Here is a 25,554-nt window from a genome sequence, read left to right on the forward strand (position 1 = left end):
TACAATAAATGCCATGTTTTTTTCCCATTAAAACAAGTTGCGTAAAAATACAATGGTTGATCACAAAAGTTGTATTTGTCACAAAATAGCAATACTTTTCCCCATATTTTGTCACAAGTGATGAACTGGGCTAGCAGAGTGACTGATTCCTATGGAAATGCAACATTTTGCCAAAGACTGATCACAAAAAGGCTGTAGTAGGCCTCATGAAACATCATATTTTGCCTCTAAAATTATAGATTTTTGTTTAAAGAGTTCAAACAATAGTTTTCCATGTACATGTTTTGCCATTAAAACGTATTGTGCACACAAAAAAAAATCAATATAATAAGTTTAGCCACACAAGTGTAAAATGTGTGCTCTAAAATGCAATAGTTGACCACACAAAGTGGTATTTTGTGACAAGAATGCTATACTTTGCCCCGGATACATGTATTGTCACAAAAGTGATATTTATTTGTATACGTGGTTGGTTCTTATGGAAAGAAATGCAATATTTATATTGAAAAGACGATATTTGATGACAAAATGAAATGGCATTTTGTCACAAAAAAATGTAGATTTCTTTTAAATGCTTCAAACTGTAGTTTGTCATGTACAGTAGGTGCGGTATTTTCCACATCTCAACGTATTTGTGACTCAAAATGCAATGCAATGCACAAATAGTTGTATTTTGTCACAAAAAGTCATCAATTTAGCCAGAAAAGTGTTATATGTGTTTTTAGCCTCACACGCCTCCGTTATCGAAGCCAGAGACTTGGGTGGAAGCTCTGAACTTATTTTAATAAAAACTAGTTTTCCGTTGTCCACCGTCGCCATCGAGAACAACAAAACAAATTCCCCCACGATTACAACTCGAGTCTTGCTTGGGACGCCATTGGCTACAATGGCGATCGCTATATAGGCTCTGACCAATTGGCGGTCTTACTGTACATCGCCGCTGTTCAATCACAAGCCGGCGAGCGGCCACTTGTGCCCGCCCCCACTAGACGTCAGCTAGTAGTCAAACCGAAACAAGTCACTTAGTAGAGTGGACGAGATGGGCAACACGTAGCTCGAGTGACCCCAGTGAAGCTTTTAAATAAGTGCTAAATAGAACTCAAATCTTGTTATGTTCTGATTAAAGTTCCAGTGCGCATTTATACGTAACTTAAAGGTAAGTTCTACGTCAAAAAACGCCTCTTCGTTACTGTTTTTCTTTGAGTGCAAGAGTGGAATAGAAAAAAAGAAAAAGAAAAGAGGAAGCTAATGTGTTGTGCTAACTGTCCCTCAACTGTAGCAGCTGCTGCTGGTGGCCACACTTTTCCCTCACCACCCACGTTTTCGCTGTGCAAAGTTGGCCTTTTTGGGAAGGATGTCAGTCCCCGGCAACTCGCTCCAGCAGCCCCGGGTGAGGCGCAGTAACGCCGGCTCCCCGGGTTCGTTCGGCAACGGCGGCTGCCGGCTGCACCCGCTGCGCGCCACCGTTCCCTACCAGCTGCTGCGCGGCGGCCAGGGCAGCCCGACGCGGCCGCCGCACAGCGTCCACGGCGGGGCCCCCGCGGGCAGCCGAGGCTCCAGCCCCCCCTCTAGCCCGACCCTCCTCCTCCCAGGAAGTAAGCAGAGGCTGTCGCCCGAAAATAAGGACGCCTCCTGCGCCCCGGACTCGCCCGTTTCCAGAGGTAAACACACGAAAGTATGTCATGCCACGTTGTGGGTCACAGTTTAAAAACGATACTTAAATGTCGAAAAACGTCAAGTTCAACCGTTTTTTCCACAACTTCAAGTTCAAATCATCATCACCAAAGCCAAAATTGTAATTATCACCACATAAACTCAGAAGGCGTACAATTTAAAGTTCAACCAACATTATTTTTAGAAACCTGGGAGTTCAAATCATCCTCAACAGTGAATTGTTCTATCGATTACTCCATCGATTAAGCTGATTAAGAAAAAAAAAAAAAAAAAAAACAGTTTAGCATTAAAGTTTATTGCAAAATCATCTATTTTCCAATTGCTGTTTATCAACTGATTATTGTTGTTTGTGTGGTATTGTTTTGTTAAACCAAACAGAATAAACACCAATTAAGCAATATGACATGCGAGGGAGTGATGTACTCACCAACCATTTTGAAACTAAGAGCTACTAGTTGGTTACTGATTAAAGCAAAGGGCACACTTCTGAGGCTACGGTTCAACAAATTACAAAAATGAAAACCAATCTATCTAAAACTTGGAGAACAAACCATCAAAGATCATTTGGAGTTTGTTTTTTTGTGGAACTTTCAAATGATCATTCAAGAAAAAAGTGTTATGATGACCCCAAAAGTCGAAAAAATTCGAGTGCATCCAGCGTTTTTGTAAAAACGTGCCTCAAAACCTGATACTCAAACCAAAGACAAATGTGAAATGATAACAATAAAACTCCCAAAGTTGCTAAAGTTTAGAATTCAACCAAAAATTCCTCCAACAATATCCCTCCAAACTTGGTCGACTATTGTGTAGTAAAACCACGCAAAACATCAAAGTGAAAACTGCAATGACGACAATAGAGGGCATGCAAGGTCAAAACAGTTTGGACTTCAACCAGCATTTTCTGGAAAAAAAATCCCTCAAAACGTGAACTTGCAATCAGGTTGAAGTCCAAAATGTCCACTTAAAACAATCTTTTTCTGGAAATATGTGCCTCAAAACTCGAGTTCAAACCAGAGACGTTTTGTGATAACAGAGGAACATTTTAAATTCAAACCAAAGAAAAAACATGCAACGCAAACCATTGTACCTTGAAACCTTTTTTTCCCTTTTATACCATGCCATTGAGTAAATCTGTTAGACAGCTGTGTAGGGTTGTTGGCAGTGTAGTGGTTCACATAGCTGACTCATTCCGTCTGGGTCGGCTTATTTCCACAGCAGGATTTGTAGGCACAATACCGATTGCACAGTGACATATTTTTACCGGACATCTCTTTGGCACCCGTGTAGGGCTATTGGCAGTGTAGTGGTTCACATACAGTGGGACAATAAAGTATTTAGTTACCCACCAATTGTGCAAGTTCTCCCACTTAAAACGATGAGAGAGGCCTGTAATTTTCATCATAGGTGTACCTCACCTATGAGAGACAAAATGAGAAAACAAAAAATCCAGAAAATCACATTGTCTGATTTTTAAAGAATTTATTAGTAAATTATGGTGGAAAATAAGTATTTGGTCTCCTACAAACAAGCAAGATTTCTGGCTCTCACAGACCTGTAACTTCTTCTGTCAAAGGACACCAGAAACAAAATTGTAGACCTGCACCAGGCTGGGAAGACTGAATCTGCAACAGGTAAGCAGCTTGCTGTGAAGAAATCAACTGTGGGAGCAATTCCTAGAAAATGGAAGACACACAAGACCACTGATAATCTCCCTCGATCTGGGGCTCCTCGCAAGATCTCAACCCGTGGGGTCAAAATGATCAAAAGAACGGTGAGCAAAAATCCCAGAACCACACGGCGGGACCGAGTGAATGACCTGCAGAGCGCTGGGACCAAAGTAACAAAGGCTAACATCAGTAACACACTACGCTGCCAGGGACTCAAATCCTGCAGTGCCAGACATGTGCCCCTGGTTAAGATAGTACATGCCCAGGCCCGTCAGAAGTTTGCTCGAGAGCATTTGGATGATCCCGAAGAGGATTGGGAGAATGCCATATGGTCAGAAGTTTTTGGTAAAAACTCAACTTGTTGTGTTTGGAGGAGAAAGAATGCTGAGTTGCATCCAAAGAACACCATACCGACTGTGAAGCACGGGGGTGGAAACACATGCTTTGAGGCTGTTTTTGTGCAAAGGAAAGAATGCATGGGGCCATGTATCGTGAGATTTTGAGTGCAAACCTCCTTCCATCGGCAAGGGCATTGAAGATGAAACATGGCTTTCAGCACGACAATGATCCCAAACACACCGCCCTGGCTACCGAAGAGTGGCTTCGGAAGTAGCATTTCAAGGTCCTGGAGTGGCCTAGCCAGTCTCCAGATCTCAACGCCATAGAAAATGTTGGGAGGGAGTTGAAAGTCTGTGTTGCCCAGCGACAGCCCCAAAACATCACTCCTCGAGAGGAGGTCTGCATGGAGGAATGGGCCAAAATAGCAGCAACAGTGTGTGAAGACTTACAGAAAACGTTTGACCTCGGTCATTGCCAACAAATGGTATATAACAAACTATTCAGATCAACTTTTGTTATTGACCAAATACTTATTTTCCACCATAATTTGCTCATAAATTCTTAAAAAATCAGACAATGTGATTTTCTGGATTTTTGTTGTTGTTGTCATTTTGTCTCTCATAGGTGAGGTATATCTATGATGACAATTACAGGCCTCTCTCAAATGTTTAAGTGGGAGAACTTGCACAATTGGCGGCTGACTAAATGAATTTTTGCCCCACTGTACATGTAGCTGTCTCCATCCTCTCTTAATGCCTGTTCTGGCTTGTGTTTTCACTGCAGGATTTAGAGGCAGAATCATTATATAATTGCGACGCTCTTTTACCTGCCAACTGTTACACACCCGTGCAGGGCTATAAGCAGTGTAGTGGTTCACGTAGCTGACATTAGTGTATGTGTTGTACTGGGAACAATGCAGTCTGGTGACTGGTGAGCAGTCCCAGGGTGTAGTGTGCTAGCCAAGAACAGGATAGATAGAAAAGGGCTGTTATGCTGGCCCCACGGAGTCTTGGGGTTAACCTCACAGTCAGGAGATCTGGGTTCCGCTCACCTGCCCGCAGTCTCCTCTAAAATGTGTGGGTTTTGCAGTTACAAGCACATGCAACCATAAGTTTACCCTCTTGCTATTTCTTAGCCCTGGATGCTGCAGACATACTCCACAGTCTCCACTTTGCTTTTTTAGCGGCCCTTAGTGTTCTCTAAAATGAGTTTTTTTTTGTAGATTGCCCTGACAACAAACAACCAAGGTATTTTGAGCTTACCCTGTTGCTATGGCTTAGTCCTGGGCGCTGCAGTGTTATACTCTACAGTCACCACTGTGCTGCAGCTGCCCTCAGTCTAAAAAAATTGTGATTGTTGCCGTTTCTCTTGAATGCAAACACACAGGCTACCTTTAGCTTATCCTGTTGTGATGTCTTAGACCTGGACGCTGCAGTGTTGTACTCCACAGTCTCCACTTTGCAGGAGTTGCCTGCAGTCTTCTCTAAAATTTCAAGTTTTTGGAGTCTGCCTTTACTACAAACACACATGCTATTGTTAGCCTACCCTTTTGATATTTCTTAGCCCTGGGCACCGCAGACTTATACTCCACAGCCTCAGCTTTATTGCAGCTGCTCTTAGTCTCCTCCAAAATGTGTGTTTTTTGCAGATTCTCCCCTGACTACGAACATACATGCTATCGTTAGCTTACACTTTTGCTATGTCTTAGCCCTGGACTCTGCAGTTTTATACTCCATTGTCTCCACTTTGCTGCAGCTGACCTCAAGCTCCCCTAAAATATGTGTTTTTGGCAGTTTCCCGTGGCTGCAAACACAAATGCTACTGTTAGCTTAACCCTTTTGCTGTAGCTTAGCCCTGGATGCTGCAGCGTTATACTCCACAGTGTCTACTTTGCTGCAGCTGCCCTCTGCCCTAAAATTCACGGCTTGACATCACTCTCCCGGCACACTTTCCTCACCCAACAAAGAGCGTCGACAAAGTGCCAGCTGTGCTGAAACGCACCCGTTTCATTGTGGCCCGGCTCAAACTGCAGAGTCGGATCGAATGTAAAAAGCGGCGCCCAAATGGTCTGTCCGCTAAAAGGGCCGCAGGGTTTTTGTCGCCTTCGTTGGCACACCTTTGTTTCTTCTTGCAGCGACTCGTCTGTGCTCGCTTGTTTTGTTGGAGTGGAACTCGCGCAATGATGCTAACATTGTTAGCGGGCTGTTTCCTGACCAGCTGAAGATTTCTCTCAAGATCACAGCCAACATTTCGGCCCTTGTGTTTCTTCGTGGTTGTAACAGGGTTTAGATTTAGGAACAGTGTTAAAAGTGACCTACTGTACCTTCATGCACAAACTTGAACGAAAGCCCAAGCAATAATGCACAAAAATATTTCACAGGATCTATAAAAATTAGACAAAAAATATATTGTTTGCTAGAATTCAATTATTACTCGCGACACGGCAAAAAAAAATAAAAATCATACGAATGGCAGCTTGTACCTCGAAAAACTTGTAAATTGGGTTACCCCTAAGTCAAGGTACTACTGTATTAAGAAAAAAAATGCTTTAAATTTAGGGGGACAAAAATATCAGAAAAAAAAAAAATACTCAAATATTACGACACATATATTACAAACATATTTAAAAACAATTAAATGAAAAATAGGCAATGTTGGAAAAAATACCAAAACATAAGAACCCCCCCCCAAATATTTAGAAAAAAGCACATATACTACAATTAAAAAAAAAAAACAAATAATAATAATAATAAAATAAAATTCCCCTCTCAATGGAATTATAACGGGCTTCAATTATCTGCGGATTTTTGCTATTCGTGGTCCAGCCCGTTTTTTTTGACAATGCCAAACCACATGCTGCACGTGTCATAACAGCGTGGCTTCGTAGTAGAAGAGTGCGGGTACTAGACTGGCCTGCCTGCAGTCCAGACCTGTCTCCCATTGAAAATGTGTGGTGCATTATGAAGCGTAAAATACGACAACGGAGACCCCGGACTGTTAAACAGCTGAAGCTGTACATCAAGCAAGAATGGAAAAGAATTCCATCTACAAAGCTTCAACAATTAGTGTCCTCATTTCCCAAACGTTCATTGAATGTTAGAAAGAGCTAACACAGTGGTAAACGCAACGTTTGTTTAATGCAACGTCCCAACTTCATTGGAATTGTGGTTGTATAATGCCAGCTATGTAATGCGTGGTGCCTTGAGATACTAGTGATCCGACGTCCGGGTTTCGGGATAAGAGCTGTCGTTGGATTAATTTTTTTTTTTTTGCTGTCCAACTTAAAACAAAGAGAAATACATGTTGTGTATTTAAAACGACCACAGTGCATTGCCTTATGACAGACAGTCCATTTTGCTTAATGCTAACAAATAATGCGAAACGCCATAGATGGGCCATCGAATAGCATCAGGGTCGTAGTGTTAGATCCCTTTTAGCAACAGATATTTGAACACAAACATTGGAGCAACACACATAGACAGACATAATACTCAAAAGCATATATTTTTTTATCCTTTGTAAAAAATGAATATTCTTATTGCAATGTCCTTTTGAATTGAAGAAAAAAAATATGGCAAGCCGGTTGAATTTTTTTATATTATGTTTTATTGTCATAACTATGTTTTTATAAAATACAATATTAAATAGTGCTATTATTCTTACAAAAAAATGTTTTTTGGGGGAGGCTTGAATGGATTAATGGCATTTCCAGCCATATCAGTTTGGAAAGATGATTTCAGATAGTGTTTTAAGTTAGGGAACAAAATGAACTTGTACCTCAATGCATCATTGTACATGTCTGGATTTCCCTGTGAGCCTGCCTGAAAACTTCTTCGCTGTGCTTTTACCGATCGACACCACGTTTGTTTTCACCTTTCGCTCCAGTTTTTTCCCCCTCGCTCCAGTTAATAAAACACTCACTTCTATCTGGAAATGCAGGCACTCTTCCCCCACTATGCCCACTAAAGGGAAAGTTTTTATTACATCTCCAGCCTGAAAACAATCACGCGTCATCCTCGAAAATCGGAACGCTTTGATCGTCTTGGCTGAGCTCATCGGGGGAGATTATTCTGGTCTGGCAAGTGCGGAGACGGTGGAAAATAACCGCAATCCCCTGCTCCGAGAGGCCTGGCCGGCCCTGTATCAATATTGATGGAAATGTAGCCCGCCGTCTTTGTTAGGGGAATTGTACTGTAGCCCAGTGAGCTTACTTAGGCCATACCTTTGGCTGGATGGGCCTGTATGTTCTACCAACAATGGCCACTGTGTGTAGGAGACAGAGAGAGGGGTGCCTCACGTTTAGTGTGTTTGTGGATATGTGTGTGTATGTGTGTGTGTGTGTGTGTGTGTCTAGAGCAGGAACAGAATGTGCAGTAGCATCTTTAATGGGCATTATATACAGCTCTTGAAAGGGCCTAATAGTTCCAAGCAGAAAACCTTAACACACTTCTTCTTGTCCGGCTAATGTCTTTATGTTCATTCACTATTTATGTGCATTGTGCATGAGATGTAATCAGTATAAGCGAGACAACGCAGTAATAGAAACAAATATTAGACAAAATACAGCAATATGCATCTTTCTCTCTGCATCTTTTCGCACAGTTGTCAAAAAAAATAAAATGTACCGGCATTACCAAATAACTCTCACCCCTTTATTCCTCAGTGACTGTTTTTTTTGGTCAATGTCTTTCTGTCTCCAAAGTGTTCTCTGTCAATTGACTGTCTGTTGTCGTACTCGAGCGGCTCCAACTACCGGAGGCAAATTCCTTGTGTGTTTTTTGGACATACTTGGCAAATAAAGATGATTCTGATGAGCAAAAAAATACACAGCCATCCATTCTCTGTACGGCTTTGGTCATGGGTGTGCTGGCGCTTCCTATCCCAGCTGACTTTTTGTGTGAGAGGCGGGGTACACCCTGAGCTGGTTGTCAGCCAAAAACAAAAACACAATTATTACCATTTTAGAAAAGAATTCCAAAAACCTAAAATAATACCAACATATTAGATGAAAAATGCAAACATATTAGAAAATAGCAAACGATTATACAAAAATACACAAATATTAGAAAACATGATTTTAATTTAAAAAATACAAAGAAGTAATGCCTTTTCACAGCGCATTTAGCAATGCGCAATCATTGTGCATGTGCTGAAGAGGCTGGACCGCAAAATATTGTGTTGCGGTGAAGCAAATTCAGAGGGTGGCTGACGTGATGCGACGCATGCTCGAATAGAAAAATGTCCTATTGTGGAGCGGTGACATCACAAAGCATCTCCAATGGGATAGGAGTTGGCGGAGGCATTCCTGAGTGCTATTTTGGCATACTTGTACTGTAAACAGGAAGGGGGAAATGGAGAAATTCTTAATAAATGCTATGTCCCACTATCCAGAGCTTTGAGACAATAGTAAAATGATATATCGAGACGTCTCTGCAGGAGGCTTTTAAACTGCTCCCTGCTCAGGCTGAAACCTCAAAGCGTTCTCCGTGGAACTACAGCTCACAAAGGAGTTTATAAACTCGGAGATCCTGCCGGGAAATTTGTATGGGATGCACATGTTTCCATTTCTTTTAGCTGCTGCATCATCTCCTCCTCCTTAAAATAAGCAAAGGCAGGGCTTTCTTTTGCGACAATAACAAATACATATTGCTGAGTGGGGAAAGCCTCCTGACTTCCTTGTAGGCTGCTATGTCGGCACTTCCAAAATTGGGCATGGCTGGCATCGGCCACACTGTGGTGTCGTCGTCCTGGTGCTCTGCTATGCAGAGCTTTCACACTGAGCAAGTGTGGTGTAAAAAGTCTTTTAGACCATTTTTTATATATATATATTAGGATGAACAAAAATATAAGCATTTGACATGTTTTTTGAAAATAATAATTTAGGGTCCCTGAAGATGTGAAAAATGACCTATGAAAACTTTCTGACTGACCGCTTTCTTCCATGGTACCAAAACAAGACTTGTGCTTTCATTAACAAAATCATCTTCAAGCATGACAATGCACAATCTAAAAAAAAAAAAAAAATCTATATAAAATTATATTCTGATGGTTGGCCTGTCAAACACTGCGTGTGTTTGACAGGCCAACCGGATAATGAATAGTTAGAAACGAGCAATTCAAAGGTTTGTAAAATGTCAGAGATCGATGAGTAAAGTTTTGGTCTATCCTCTGTACGTTGTGTATGTTTTTAGCAGAAAGGCCCAAGTTGCAGATGCGAAGCTCCAGTGCCATCCGGCGGGCTTCTTCCTTGGATGCCATCACAGGGCCGTACCTCACCGGACAGTGGCCCCGAGATGTTCACGGCCCTTACCCCTCCTGTATGAAAGACAAGGCCACTCAGGTACACAGAAGCGGTAGAAAATGGATGGATGGTTGTTGTCTATCAGGTGTGAACATGTTTTATACCAGATACTACGTTTTATAACTGATGTGAACATGCCTTATATGAGGTGTGGTCTGACGTGATCTTTTTGTTCTAGCAAGTGAATGAGTTTCATACCAGGTGCGAATGCGTTTTGTACTAGATACTTTCGGTACATATATTTATTAGGCTTGATTTAGGCAGGATTTTTGGCGAGTTTAAAAATACTATAACCGATCACTGATCCAATCACAAGAGGGAGGAATGTGTCTATTTAAATGACCTGTTCATTTACTCTATATACTGGTGTACTTAATTGCTCCAAAAATTATATTTACAATAAATAATGTATCTTTGTTCCTCCATTTATGCCAGTGTGGCATAGTGACAGACAGAACAAATGAATGGGATTCGATTAGATGACAGGAAGTAAATACAGTAATTAATGTATCCGCTTTTTGTGACATTTTTGTTTGTTGGTGTGCCGTGAGATTTTTCAATTGTAAAATATGTTCCTAGGCTCCATAAAGTTTGGAAATCACTGCTCTAGTCAGATCGTGTATTCTAATCAGTCAGGTCAAACCAGATAGAAATAATGGATTCTAACTTTCTGTAATTAAATTATTTTGAATTAAATGAATTAATTCACCCACACCGAAACTTTAGAGCATGATTCGACAGAACGACGGCATGTTTACGTACAACCGTTCGTGCTACCGCTAGCTTGCTAGGCTACATAAGATTTTATTCGTATTAAAAGTACGCGAACATACTTCAAGCAAGCCTTAAACGAACGTCCTCTCCTGTCCTGAGCACCGGTGACCACCAACACACGTTTTTCCCCATTTTGTTCTGACAAACACACGCCGCGATCCACTCTTGTTGTCGTCGCCACGGTAACGAGTGTATCCGGTCGCATTTGAGTTGACAAGATATAAAGCCCAATGATCGTAAAAAACGGGATGCGGTGGTATAAGATTTTATTGCAGTGGTCTGACAGTGCAATCGTGAAAGAGCAAATTTGTCTTGTAGTCTGATCCGGGCGGGCATTACGTGTTGCCGGTCTCCGACGTGTTGTCTGTCCCGCACTGCCGACGTTATTATTTTTTTTAAGTAACTTGTTTGGCCGTCAGATATTTACAGTACTACGTCGAAAGACACGCGACAAGGCTAAAAATAAACTAGCTTTTGGATTCAAATATACTGTGCACGCGGCGACGCAGATTTAATGTCTTTTGCGGAGCATTGATCGGATCAGCGAACTATGACATTAAAGCCGATCAGCATAAAATGCTAAATCGTGGCTGATACCGATCAGCCCGATCAAATCAGTGTAAAGTCTAATATTCATACCAGGGTGAAGGTGTTACACATTCTGTGCACCAGGTGTCTACATGTTTTATATCAGGTGTTAAAGTGGTTTATAACTTTTGTGAGGGTGTTTTGTACCAGATGTTTTTAAATAGACGTGAACAAGTTATGCCAAATGTGAGTATGTTTTATACCAGATGGGAAAAGGATGTACATGGATGTACAAAACTGGTAGAAAAGTGTTTTCTGTTTTGCAAACTTGATTTTTATCAGACGTGAACTTTTTTATGTTGTGTAGCTGTGTCATGTGTGAATGTGTTATTAGGTGGGAAACTGTTTCGATATCAGGCGTGAACGGATTTCATACCAAGTGTCAACACATATTATACTCTGTTACTTTAATGTACTTTTTTCCTATGCCATGTGTGAGCATGTTTCAATTCTGTAAATGGTGGCGTGGATGGGTTTTCTATCAAGCGTGAGCAAGATGCACATAGTTTTATATATAAATGTTAGAAAATGAAGGTGTGTCATAAAACATGTTTTACGGATTGATTTAATGCCTTGACTGAAACAGCTGGCCCACTTTTGGCCTGGCATACACTATTTGTCGTGTGAACTTAAAAAAAAAAAAAAAAAAAAAAAAAAAAAAAGCCCCATTCCAGTTTTTACTGCAGTGTAAGTGTACGTTATTGTGTAATGACAGGTGATTATCAAAACAATGTGATCACTGAGTGAAGCGCCAGTCCACACATTTGCTGCTGAAATGTGAACTCTCAGTGAAGAGAGAGCAATCCACTCGACAATCCTTGAGCAAATAAGTGTATAAACTTCCTCTTAACGATTGGGCAAAGACCACTTCCTGCTAATAGCGCACAAAAGGACCGCGGCCTCTTCCCCCCCCCCCCCCCCCGAGAGCTATGCTGGTGGTTTGCACCTGTCCCTTAGGGTAAAGACAAATCCCGCTGCTCACCACCTGGCCCTCGTGGCCCTGTGGAACGCCTTCCCTTTGTGGAACAGAGGGCCCATAGACATGCTAATGTCTACGGGGCCCAACGCACTGCGTCTTTATGAACATTAGGGAACCACCGCACAAAGGCAGACTCATCAAAGAGTCCGCCCGATTGATACATTGCACTCTAATAGCAAAGCCATATCACTGTGAATCTTTGCTCTGCTGGTCTGCCTTGTTTCGGAACTCGCAGGTTTAAGAGATACAAGTGGGATCTCAGCACAAGCTCCCAGCACATTCCTCAAATATGAAGGCACCACCAGGCACAAAGACATTTGGACCTGGTCAACCTGCCTACTTGAAACAAAAGGAAAATCTCACAGTTACTCTTAATATGAAATACCTGGACTAAAACACATTCATGTCCAACACCTAGAAAAATACATTTACACAAAGTTCACACCTAATATTAAAACTCGTTCCCACCACATTCATACCTAATATGTCACACATTCACACGTGCTATAAAGTACACTGTATGTTTACACCTGCTTATACACATTCACACCTGGAATGGAACACATTCACACCTGATGTAAAACATGTTCACACCTGGAATGGAACACATTTCCACCTGGTTACACACGTTTGCTCTGATATAAACCATGTTCACACTTGATATAAGACACGTCATCTCCTGGAATGGAACATTTACACCTGGTTATACATTTTTGGACATGGTATAAAACACGTTCGCACCTGATATGAACGCACATTTGAACCTAGAGTGAAACATGTTTGAACCTGATACAAAACAAGTTAGCACCTGATATAAAACAGGTTCGCCTCTGATATACGACATGTACACACCTGGAAGGAAATGTGTTCGCACCGGATTATAAGACATGATCACACCTGGAATAAAACACAGTCACACACCATCCATCCATTTTCCACCGCTTATCCGAGGTCGGGTCGCAGGGGCAGTAGCTTTAGCAGGGACGCCCAGACTTCCCTCTCCCCAGCCACTTCCTCCAGCTCTTCCGAGGTGACCCTGACGCGTTCCCAGGCCAGCCGAGAGATGTAGTCTCTCCAGCGTGTCCTGGGTCGTCCCCGGGGTCTCCTCCCGGTGGGACGTGCCCGGAACACCTCACAAGGGAGGCGTCCGGGAGGCATGTGAATCAGATGCCCCAGCCACCTCATCTCACTCCTCTTGATGTGGAGGAGCAGCGGCTCTACTCTGAGGAGCAGCGGCTCTACTCTGAGTCATCCTCCCGGATGACTGAGCTTCTCACCCTATCTCTAAGGGAGACCCCGGACACCCTGCGGAGGGAACTCATTTTGGCCGCTTGCATCCGGGCTCTTGTTCTTTCGGTCACGACCCACAGCTCGTGACCATAGGTGAGGGTAGGAACGTAGATCGAGCGGTAAATCGAGAGCTTCGCCTTTCGGCTTAGCTCCTCCTTTACCACAACGGACCGATACAAAGTCCGCATCACTGCAGCCGCTGCACCGATCCGCCTGTCGATCTCCCGTTCCGTTCTTCCCTCACTCGTGAACAAGACCCCAAGATATTTGAACTCCTCCACTTGGGGCAGGATCTCATGCCCGACCCGGAGAGGGCACGCCACCCTTTTCCGACTGAGGACCACGGTCTCAGATTTGGAGGTGCTGATTCTCATCCCAGCAGCTTCACACTCTGCTGCGAACCTCTCCAGTGAGAATTGGAGCTCACTGCCCGATAGAACTCCTTCTTCAGCTTGACGGCATCCCTCACCGTTGGTGTCCACCAATGGGTTCGGGGATTGCCGTCACGACAGGCAACGACCACCTTACGGCCACAGCTCCGATCGGCCGTCTCAGCAATGGAGGCGCGGAACATGGTCCACTCGGACTCGATTTCCCCCGCCTCCCCCGGAACATGACCAAAGTTCTGTCGGAGGTGGGAGTTGAAATTCCTTCTGACAGGGGATTCTGCCAGACGTTCCCAGCAGAGCTTCACAATACGTTTGGGCCTGCCAGGTCGGACCGGCATCTTCCCCCGCCATCGGAGCCAACTCACCACCAGGTGGCGATCAGTTGACAGCTCTGCCCCTCTCTTCACCCGAGTGTCCAAGACGTGCGGCCGCAAGTCCGATGACACGACCACGAAGTCGATCATCGAACTGCGACCTAGGGTGGACACCCTTATGCTTGAACATGGTGTTCGTTATGGACAATCCGTGATGAGCACAGAAGTCCAATAACAGAACACCGCTCGGGTTGTGATCGGGGAGGCCGTTCCTCCCAGTCACGCCCTTCCAGGTTTCCCTGTCATTGCCTACATGAGCATTGAAGTCCCCCAGCAGAACGATGGAGTCCCCAGCGGGAGAGCTCTCCAGCACCCATTCCAAGGACTCCAAAAAGGATGGGTACTCTGAACTGCTGTTTGGTGCATAGGCACAAACAACAGTCAGGACCCATGACCCCACCCAAAGGCGAAGGGAGGCTACCCTCTCGTCCACCGGGGTGAAATCCAACATACAGGCGCCGAGTCGGGGGGGTAATAAGTATACCCACACCTGCTCGGCGCCTCTCACCGTGGGCAACTCCAGAGTGGAAGAAAGTCCAACCCCTCTCGAGAGGACTGGTACCAGAGCCCAAGCTGTGTGTGGAGGCGAGCCCGACTATATCTAGTCGGAACTTCTCGACCTCACACACCGGCTCGGGCTCCTTCCCTGCCAGAGAGGTGACATTCCACGTCCCTAGAGCCAGCCAGTCACACACAATAATAGAAAACATGTTCACACCTGGTAGAAAACATGTTTGCACTTAATATTTAAAACCTGGTACAAAGCACTTGACACTCAACATAAACATTGATTCTTGAATGGAGTCAATTTTACATAAATTATACTGAGTAAAAACGTTTTTAGTTTTTGAGTTATAAGCCGTCGCTTGGTCGATTTTCTTTCTTTCTTTCTTTCTTTTTTTGTGATTAAAATGGTAGAAAATTTCAAACACAATCAAAATGAAAACACTGCAAGAAGCCGAAACTCGCACACAAAGGAACCAAGGAGGTTCATGACATCACTCACTAAGCCACGCCCCTAAAAGCCACATTAGTCGTGACTGTCGGCTCGTCCCAACGTACTGTAATTAACACTTTATAAAACCAGTTTCTTTATTCTCAGGATCAAAGGCATTTCAATTCATTTCAGTGGGGAAAATCACAAGAAAAATGGATCCTCCTGATTGAGGATCAATAATGTAGCTTTTAGTCTTTTTAATTTACTTTTTCAAATGTTTTTTTTTTTTTTTTTTTCTCAAAAGAAGACACTGTTTTGGGTCAGTTTGGTCTGGCCCAAATTGGCGATCCTTCTAGCGACAAGACAGTTTGAATGGCATCAGTGTTTCCAGTAGCATACAAGGAAATGGAGGAATTATGCAAATATATGCAAAAAGCAGCAGCATACTTGCCCCTTATTATGCCCGCCAGACAAACGCGTCAAACATCACACTTTTTTACGCCCGTATGAAAATGTCGGCGACTAGCATGGCTCCGCATTTGACAGCCTGATCATTTTATGGCGAGCATACAATCGTTACGCTGTTGTACTTGATATGGCAGCACAGACTTGTTTGGTACAGTGCTAACTTGACTTTTAGGGGTTTATTTCATTATTTGACATTTCAAATACATTTTCCCTGTTAAAAGTCCTATATTTTGGCTATTTAGACTTCCATAGAGTGACTCTCTTCCATGGACTTGGTATAAAAGTGTCAATTTCATTTTGAAAAACACCTTGGTCTTGTCATGCGAGTGTCCAGAAAAGGCCCCTCTGACAACCACTTTGGTTTGACCCACTTTTGTATCCACTTGGTCCATATTTGGCTAAGACCGCCTGCCTCCATGGAGAAGACCCACTTGTGAGAGCACGCGTTGACAACGCCGGCTCGGGAGCGGAGAGGTAGGCGGAGATCTTCGCTAGTGACTAGATAAGCTTGAGAAATCCCAGTGACCTTATTGCAGGCCTCAGGAGCGCGCGGATGATTTAAATTCATATTTCACAAGTTTACTGATGCACAATCGAGCCAATATTACATCCCAAATGCTAGAAAATGTTGGTTTGGTAAAATATGGCACCTTTTTAAAATGAATTGAAATGCCATGACTCCACAGAGAGAGAATGTACAGAAATAAAGCGTAAAAGTAAATCACTTTTCTGCCACGTGGAAGTATCTTATTGTCTACAAACATTGTAAAATCAATTTTTTTTAAAATGACTGCATGGCTAATGATGATGTATTTTTCTGTCAGACTCCAGGTCTGTGGATGGAAGAGGGGGTGGACCAAGGAAGTCCTCACCAGAGGTCAGCCTCGTGGGGAAGCGCAGACCACCTCAAGGAGGTAGCGACGCGCGCACACACACACACACACACACACACACACACACCTCTCACTCACTCATAAACTCACTCTCTCGGGCTCTTACATTCTTACACTTTTTCACTCACTCATTGACTCACTCACTTTCACCCTTCCACTCTCAGCTCCTCTCACGCACTCGTTCGCACTCACGATGTGAAGCTGGCAGCTGCTGCGACACGTGTTTTTGTCATGTTTGTGTTGGTTTCCCTCCACGTGCCTGCTTCCTCGCGGTCAGCCTTAACATGACTTTTCCAATCAGACCACTCTCCGCAATTAGGCGTCCAGCTCTAAATTTAACATCTCGTCCTTCCACAACTGCACCACTGCCTCCATTTTGACTGATCCTTGAATGTGTGCCGCATTCAAAGTGTGCCACGGCGTATGCGGGAGTGGGCAAAGAGAGGCGTCTTTGTGGTGGCCAGCGGTGAAGACCACACCTTTTGTCTGCATGGCACAAGTGCGTCTCTCAGGCCCATAAAGGGCATCCTGTTTTCGACTGATACAGAAGACCCCCCCGCCTCACCCTGCTCAGTTAACTCGGTTCATCATCAGATGTCAATGGTGCACTGAGTGCATCATGCCCTGTGTTGTTACGGGTTCAAACAGTGCATCTTGATTTGGCAAGCGGTGGAGTTTAGTGACCTTTGTACACAAAAACAATTTTGGGGGTCATTGCCTCATCACATGAGGTCATACTGACATAATAGCTAGCAAAGTTGGAAAGTTCACATAATTGCCATCATAGTAGGGAGTATTGATGACATAGTAACAGAAAAAAAGCTGGAAAGCTTTTGGCTCTGACTCAGTGTGGTTTGCTGCAAATACATTTTTCCTCATGTTACGAGTGAAAAATAGTCCCAAGCATCGCAATTGTTTTTGTTTGACATTGTTGTGAACTTGACTAATTAACCTTAGAACTTAACAATGACAATTAACAAATGGAGGAAATAAGTGATTTCCTGCTGATTTGTGAGTTTACTAAGTGGGGGAGAGGGGATAAATGTGTTTCTTTGGGCCTTTATGTCATCATATTAGGTCATTATTGATAACATCGTAACAGCTCAGGAAAGCCTACATCATTACCTTTAATTTGACATATGACTCGATGTGTTTTGTCACAACTTGATTATTTTGCCTCGCGACTGAATCTATGCCATCATGTTCTTCCTCCAGCAAATTGCCAAGCTGAGGCTTCAGCGCAGCAAACAAGGAAGTCGGCAGAGCAAAGAACGAGACATCTCGTCGGGGCCGCCACACGCCCAACATGCTGCCGCCGCCTGTCCCTCACAGGTTAGTTAAATCCACTCGCAAAAAAAAAAACAATGTTCAGTGGAATTTGTCTAACAAAGTGTGCTAGCTTAATGCTAACATTTAATGCGATATGCCATTGGGGGGGGGGGGGGCTAACTGGAATGAGCATAGATGTTACTTTAATTATACAGTTATCTTTAAACAACTGCTACTTTATCCCACACTGAGCTGCAACACATAAAAACAGATCATACAACAATATTCACAGGCGTGCATTCTCTCTGCGCTGTGGGAGCAAGGGCTATCCCTGGAGGTTACGTTACGGTACGGTCGTAGTCTGATCCCAGACTTTTGTGGTTGTGCGCCTTTCTCATAAGTTTATTTATTTTTTTCCCTTTCAGCATAAGGGATCTTCTTGTTCTCTGTCCACCAAGTCGCTGATCTGCAGGGTACCCAGCAGCGTGGAGGCCATCAACCACGAGCTGGAAAACGTCTTCATCAGAAATGACTGGGAGCACGGCATACAGGTAACATTATTAGCATTATTATATACTCCTCTTTTTTTATACACACTACAAGTCATCTCAATAAATTACAATGCGGTAGAAAAGTCCATTTATTTTTGGTACGCATACATTATACAGATTCATGAAGCACTTGGGGAAAATAGTTTTTCAGACGGCAAATTCCAGCCAAATTTCTACATTAAAAATCCTTTTCATTGTTTCTTTATTGTTTGTTATGTCATATTCTAGTTTCAATAGATGGTGAATTTGGGGTTTTCATTTGCTGTAAGTTATAATCATCAAGAATTATACATATATATTAAAAAAATAAATCGTGGAATCTTTCACTCGCTGTAGTGCATGTCTATAAAATGAGGTTCACTTTTTGAATTGAACTACCGAAATAATTTAAGCTTTTGACACTATTCTAATTTATTGAGCCGTTCACTTAAGTGTTAAGAGTTTCAACTTTCTGCTGAAAAGAATGTATTTTTGAAAAATAAGTGACTATTGTAAAATTGTTACTTTTGTCTTGAATTCATAAATATTACTCGAAAAATACAGCTTTAATATGGTAAGATTGTTGTTGCGTTTTTTTTTTTTTTTTTCAGGGAAAAAATAGGACTTAATTCTTAAAAGAATTAAGACCAGAAGGAAAAAAAAAGAGGCGGCACGGTGGACGACCGGTTAGAGCGTCAGCCTCACAGTTCTGAGGACCCGGGTTCAATCCCTGGCCCCGCCTGTGTGGACTTAAATAGATGTGTAACACGCACACACAAACCATTTATGAGAGTGTTTGCCTTTTGGCTGTGCAACAGGCCACGGATGCGGCAGACGGCCGTCGGGCTCCTTTCCCACTGCATCGCTACAGCAACATCGGGGAGACGCGGGACACGGACACCCAGGCCCCCTCCAGCGGAGAGTCCAGTCCGTCACCCCGACGCCGCAGCCCCCTAAGTCCCCAACACCTGCACTCCCCAGACGGAAGCCCCTCGTCCTCTGCGGATGATGTGGAGAAAGGTAGGAGAAAGGCTCTGCTCGACTCGATTGTACTCCCTATCGTAGGGGAGATGCATTCCAGACCACTCCGCAAATCCGTGATATAGAAAGACAATGTAATCAAAAAAACAGGAAAACCCTAACATCAAAATTAGTGAATTGTTTATTATTGCATTGTAATTCGAGTGAAACTTATCATGTCGTAATTTGGACGTATCATAATTGGAGTGAATCCTTTCAGATTGTAATTGAAGCAAATTGTATCATTATGGTAATTTCGGTCGAATAATTTGGTGGAATCGTATTGTATCTTGGATGAATCAATTGTATTGCATCGTTATTTGGACTTACTGTAGCATGTCGTAATTGGAGCGAGTTTTAGCATATCGTAATTTGGACGCGTCGTATCGCAGTTGGAGGAAACTGTCAGAATCCATTTCAAAGTCATTGCTTTCAAATCTACTGTATGATATAGTGGGGCAACACTGTATTGTACTGTATTGTGTTTTGAATTGTATTTGTAGAGGGTACGTGCGGCTCCCCGCTGCCGAAGTTCGCCACGTCCCCCAAACCCAACAACAGCTACATGTTCAAACGAGAGCCACCGGAAGGTTGCGAGAGGGTCAAAGTCTTTGACGAGATGCTGTAAGTTTGCATGTATTACTTCATATTATATTCAAAAATACAATCTTTCTCCAAAAACATTTTTTAACTGTACATGTAAGTTAAACAATCAATAGTGAATCTTAAAAACAATAAAACACTCAGTTTGGACTTTAAAAACCTTTTTTCATTCTTAATCCTCATACAAGTTTGAAAGCAAGTTAACAGTGTAAAATATTAAGAATCAAGCAACATTGCATACCAAAAGAAGAAGCAGCAGCGGACTGTTGAAATTGGTATCTGAATCAAGAAGGTTCCCGTTATAATTGTGGTTTGTTTGCAGGTGTGGCCAATCCAAAGGCTTCCCGCTCTTCTCGTGTCCCGACAAAAACAAGGTGAACTTCATCCCTCGAGGTTCGGCTTTCTGCCCGGTCAAGCTGCTCTGCTCGTCCCTCTTCTCGCCCGTGTCGTGCGCCAGCGACGGCGACGACACCGCCGCCGGTCTCCACGGCGACGACGCCCAGTCTCAGGATGCGCCCGACAGGCAGGAAGCGGAGGCGGTCATGGGCCGGTTTGTCGCCAGGAATATAAGAGACACTGCCACATTATAAAACAACAACAACAACAACAAAAAGCTTCGCACTCCGTTAATCACAAATTAAGAACATGTCCACACGGTCACTGATATTTTTTTAAACATTTTTTTTTTTACGTGCTCCACACTCAAAACAAAGCAAAGCAAATTTAGTTAGTGGGTACGGAAAGTTTTCAGACCCCCTTAAATTTTTCACTCTTTATTATATTGCAGTCATTTGTTAAAATCATTAAAAAATTTTCCTCGTTAATGTACACACAGCGACCCACATTGAGGGGAAAAAAATGTAATTGTTGAAATTTTTGCTGATTTATTAAAAAAGAAAAACTGACATATCATACAGCCATAAGTATTCAGACCCTTATCTGTGACACACACATTTAACTCGAGTGCTGTCCATTTCTTCTGATCATCCTTGACATGGTTCTACACCTTCATTGGAGTCCAGCTGTGTTTGATGATACTGATTGGACTTGATTAGGAAAGCCACACCCCTGTCTATAGAAGACCTTACAGCTCCCAGTGCATGTCAGAGCAAATGAGAATCATGAGGTCAAAAGGAACTGCCTGAAGAGCTCAGAGACAGAATTGTGGCAAGGCACAGATCTGGCCAAGGTTACAAAAAACATTCTGCTGCACTTAAGGTTCCTAAGAGCACAGCGACCTCCATAATCCTGAAATGGAAGACGTTTGGGACGACCAGAACCCTTCCTAGAGATGGCCGTCCGGCCAAACAGAGCGATTGGGGGAGAAGCGCTTTGGTGAGAGAGGGAAAGAAGAACCCAAAGATCACTGTGGCTGAGCTCCGGAGATGCCGTCGGGAGATGGGAGAAAGTTCGAGAAGGTCAACCATCACTGCAGCCCTCCACCGGTCGGGGCTTTATGGCAGAGAGGCCCGACGGAAGCCTCCCCTCAGTGCAAGACACATGGAGTTTGCGAAAAAAAACACTTGAAGGGGTCTAATGAGACCAAGATAGAACATTTTGATCTTCAATTCTAAGTGGTGTGTGTGGAGAAAACCAGACACTGCTCATCACCTGTCCAATACAGTCCCAACAGGGAAGCATGGTGGTGGCAGCATCACGCTGTGGGGGTGTTTTGCAGCCGCAGGAGTGGCTTCAAAATACCGAAGGAGTGGCTTCAGAAGGAGTGGCTTCAGAACAACTCCGTGACTGTTTTTGAATGGCCCAGCCAGAGCCCTGATTTAAACCCAATTGAGCATCTCTGGAAAGACCTGAAAATGGCTGCCCACCAACGGTCACCATCCAACCTGACAAAACTGGAGAGGATCTGCAAGGAGGAATGGCAGATGATCCCCAAATCCAGGTGTGAAAAACATGTTGCATCATTCCCCAAAAGACTCATGGCTGTATTAGCTCAAAAGGGGGCTTCTAATAAATACCGAGCAAAGCGTCTCAATACTTGTAAAAATTTTAACAATTCAGTTTTTTTTTCTGTTAATATGGGGTGCTGTGTGTACATTAATGTGGAAAAAATTAACTTAAATGATTTTAGCAAATGGCTGCAATATAATAAAGAGTGAAACATTTAAGGGGGTCTGAAAACTTTCCGTACCCACTGTATATAGTGCATTTCCTACACAAGGTAACTCAATGTGCTTTACATGATTACTTGAATTGGAAAGACTAGAAGAGAAAAGTCATACAAGAGTCCCTGTATTACCCTAATCTGATAAAATCAGCTATTTTATACATTTTCCAATCTATTTAGATGTGCTGAAAACTTTGACCCTTTGGAGAAACTTTGGTATCCGTGGCAAAAACACGACACGATGATCCCTACACAATTCAAACTTCGTGTGAGGACAAACGGATTTACAACTGAGACTGTCACTTAATGAGCTGAATAGTCGACATTGGCTTACTGTAGCTAAAACAGCATTGACTTTTCCCAACCTTAGCCTGAAGACTAGATAGCGATTAGCATGGTGCGAGTCAGCTGCCAGTCCGCTCATCAAAGGGTCCTACATTTCTTAACGTGTATGTTGAGTACGACACGGTTCTCGGTCTTTGCACGTTTTCAGCAATTATCATCCAACGTAATAACCTAACACCAAATAATGAAGTCTCTGAATTCACTTCAGAGGGTCTGCAAGTATGACTAATGTTAAGATATAAAATTTCTCCCCCCCCCCCCCCCGCCCAAAAAAAAAAACTTAATTTCTATTTTGCCCAAAAATACACCGTTGAAGATTCCGACATTTCACTCTTGAAAGTGATGACGTTATTCTTGTAAATTGCTTTTGTTTTTCTTTTCTTTTTTTATTGGAAGAAAAATACAGCTTAATATCACTCTCTTATATCTGAGACTAAATGAGAGTTTGTTCGCATTTGATGACAACTTAATTATTGACAAAAAAAACTTTGTACATAAAAAATATACACGACGCCCACAGGAGAGCGATAATGTTTAAGATTATGATTTTTTTTCCTTAAGAATATGACAAAAAAAATACATTTACAACTTCTGTTTAGATTGTGTCAAAGAAAATAGCACCTCACTCTTTTAAGATTGACTTTTTCTTGAAACCAATGACTTTAATCATCTAAAATGACGTTAACTTTACCTAAAAATGAAATGACTATACTTGTACGTTTACAATTTTATTGTTCGGGGCGTAGGAAAGTTGAAAAATTCTGGCGATTCTTGTAAGATTACTACTACTAAAACAAACAAACAAACAATCAATCAACAAATACCATTATCCCAATAACAACAAATAAATAAATCTCAATATTTTTTACGGTATTCTGGAACAAAGCGTTTTGGCCAATCAGAATGTTGACCAAAAGGCCTAGTAAATGTCTGAAAATATTTGTTTGTGTGGACACGTCCTTAGCCAGGCTTCTACTTGCTGGTTTTTGGCCCTTGTGAGGATAATGGATGGATGTTTTTATCTGCTCTTTTTTTTCAACTACATGACACAATTTGACTTGGTTTTATCGCCCCCCCCCCCCCCCCCCCCTTTTTTGTTTTCCTTTAAGCGAGTGACCAAAAGTGCAAGTGCCTCCTTGCTGTTAGTTACACGAAATCTTCTTTTGAAAACTTTGAACTTGTTAGCGCATTCCTCAGAGGTCCTGCTGCATCGTGGGTAAGCGCGGATACTGGTCTCGCCCTCTTAAAGTGACAGATGTTATTAAACGGACCAAAGCAAACAAAATGTGACAAAACAATTGGATTACGAGTGGACGGTCAGTACCTGTGTGTGAAGAAAAGGTGTTTTTGTTGGGTTTTGGATGAAAAAAATCAAAACTTACCCAGCCAGGTTCGAAAGGAGTATTAGTGCCTCATGCAAATTAATTAATGGAATTGTACAATGAGAATAAAGTCTCAAGAAAACGTCATCTTACATGAAGGAAAAGTTTGTTTTCTAAGAAAAAAAATTATGGAAAAGTTGTTTGTCAAGTAAAACACTATACATTTTTTAAATTGTAACCTTAGTCGAATAAATTGTATTTTAACAAGTTTTTCTTAGAAAATTATTATTATTATTATTATTATTTTTTTACAAAATCCACATTTTCTTAGCAGTTTTTTTTCTTTGAAGCTATTAAAAAATCTGATTATTTTTGTGTTTGAACTTCAGAGATGACGAACTGGTACAAGAAGTCATTTTCCCAGGGGAAATTGTTTTTATTAAAATCAAAATTTTCAGATTTTTCTGAAGTCCATTTTTTTTCCAAGAGTTGAACTTTGCCAATAGAAGGGTTAAGTATAGCCCCCCCCCCCCCCAAAAAAATATTATTTTCAGTGGAAGAAAAATTTTTTCTTTTGGAGGAGGGGGTCAAGAAAAAGCTCAATTACTGGAAGGGGAGGGGATGATTTTTGTGTGATGATATTTCGATTTTTTAAATTTTATTTGTGATCTGTTAAAAAGGCCATGAGACTTTGTTTTTAAGAAAATACTTTTTAGAAAGACAATAATCCGGAGGAAGCGAAATACAACTTTCTCAAAAATATACGGCTTCTCATAAGATGACTACTTTATTCTCATATTTGAGTTTTCTTTGTGCGGTGGCCAGCAAAAAGAAAACTCTCTTTGCCATTAAAAAGTGTGTGTATCATGATGTTTGCGTTGTGAATGGCTAAACAATATTTGTATCACAGGTGCTAAACCACATGTAAGCACTTACTTGATCCTGATCTTTCTCCTAAAAATTGAGACCAATTTTCAGTTGAAAAGAATGAAAAAGTGGAGCGTGTAATTGATGTTTCATTGACGCCGTGACGACTGGTGTGTTTGTGTGGCACCGTGCGCACAACCACAGCTATGAGCAACATAGGCAATGCATTCCACCAGCCAAATGCATATTTAACATTCACATGTAGTGTGCATTTGGACATCACCGGGCTTCTCCTGTCCTGTGTGCGACTGCTTTCTTTTCCAATAAAGACAACAGAAGTGCACGCTGTTCCTAAAATTGATGTGACTTTCGGCTTGTCCCATCAGGGTCGTACACCCTATGAATAGCACATCATCCAGCACGTGTCATTTTTGCTCAAAATTCTTTTGTATTATAATTTTTTTGAAATCTTTCTTTTACAAAACATTTTTAGTGTTTCTGTCATGTTTTGGAAAAAAAAATAAAGGACATTTTTTGAGGAAGAAGAAAAAAATATTTTTACAAAAAACACCTTTTGGAAATACAATTTTCAGATTATAGCTGTGAGCAGCTATAATCAGGCCCTCGCACCACGGCCCCGTCGGGGTACTGGCACCATAAAAATGTATTGCACATAAAATAAAACATTTAAAAAAGTCAACCCTTGCTTCGTTTCCTTGTTTCCTCGTTTCCTGTCCCTGTTTCCTTGTTTCCTCGTTCGCTTCCTTCCTTGTTTCGTTTGTTTCCTCATTTCCTCGTTC

The 25,554-nt window shown here is 42.3% G+C and overlaps 1 protein-coding gene across 1 annotated transcript; it reads left to right on the top strand.

Annotated features, from left to right (window-relative positions):
- The first annotated feature begins 588 nt into the window (after positions 1 to 588).
- On the top strand, positions 589 to 25,454 carry LOC133479914 (glucocorticoid-induced transcript 1 protein). Its single transcript, XM_061777470.1, is given in 10 exon segments — positions 589 to 1,156; positions 1,280 to 1,661; positions 9,872 to 10,020; positions 16,605 to 16,694; positions 17,889 to 18,005; positions 18,368 to 18,493; positions 19,291 to 19,492; positions 19,996 to 20,116; positions 20,418 to 20,643; positions 20,645 to 25,454. Coding segments are annotated over 9 exon segments (1,359 nt in total). The 5' UTR covers positions 589 to 1,156; positions 1,280 to 1,354; the 3' UTR covers positions 20,666 to 25,454.
- Positions 25,455 to 25,554: the final 100 nt, after the last annotated feature.

This window comes from Phyllopteryx taeniolatus, chromosome 6, assembly GCF_024500385.1.
Source record: "Phyllopteryx taeniolatus isolate TA_2022b chromosome 6, UOR_Ptae_1.2, whole genome shotgun sequence".
Lineage (NCBI taxonomy): Eukaryota > Metazoa > Chordata > Actinopteri > Syngnathiformes > Syngnathidae > Phyllopteryx > Phyllopteryx taeniolatus.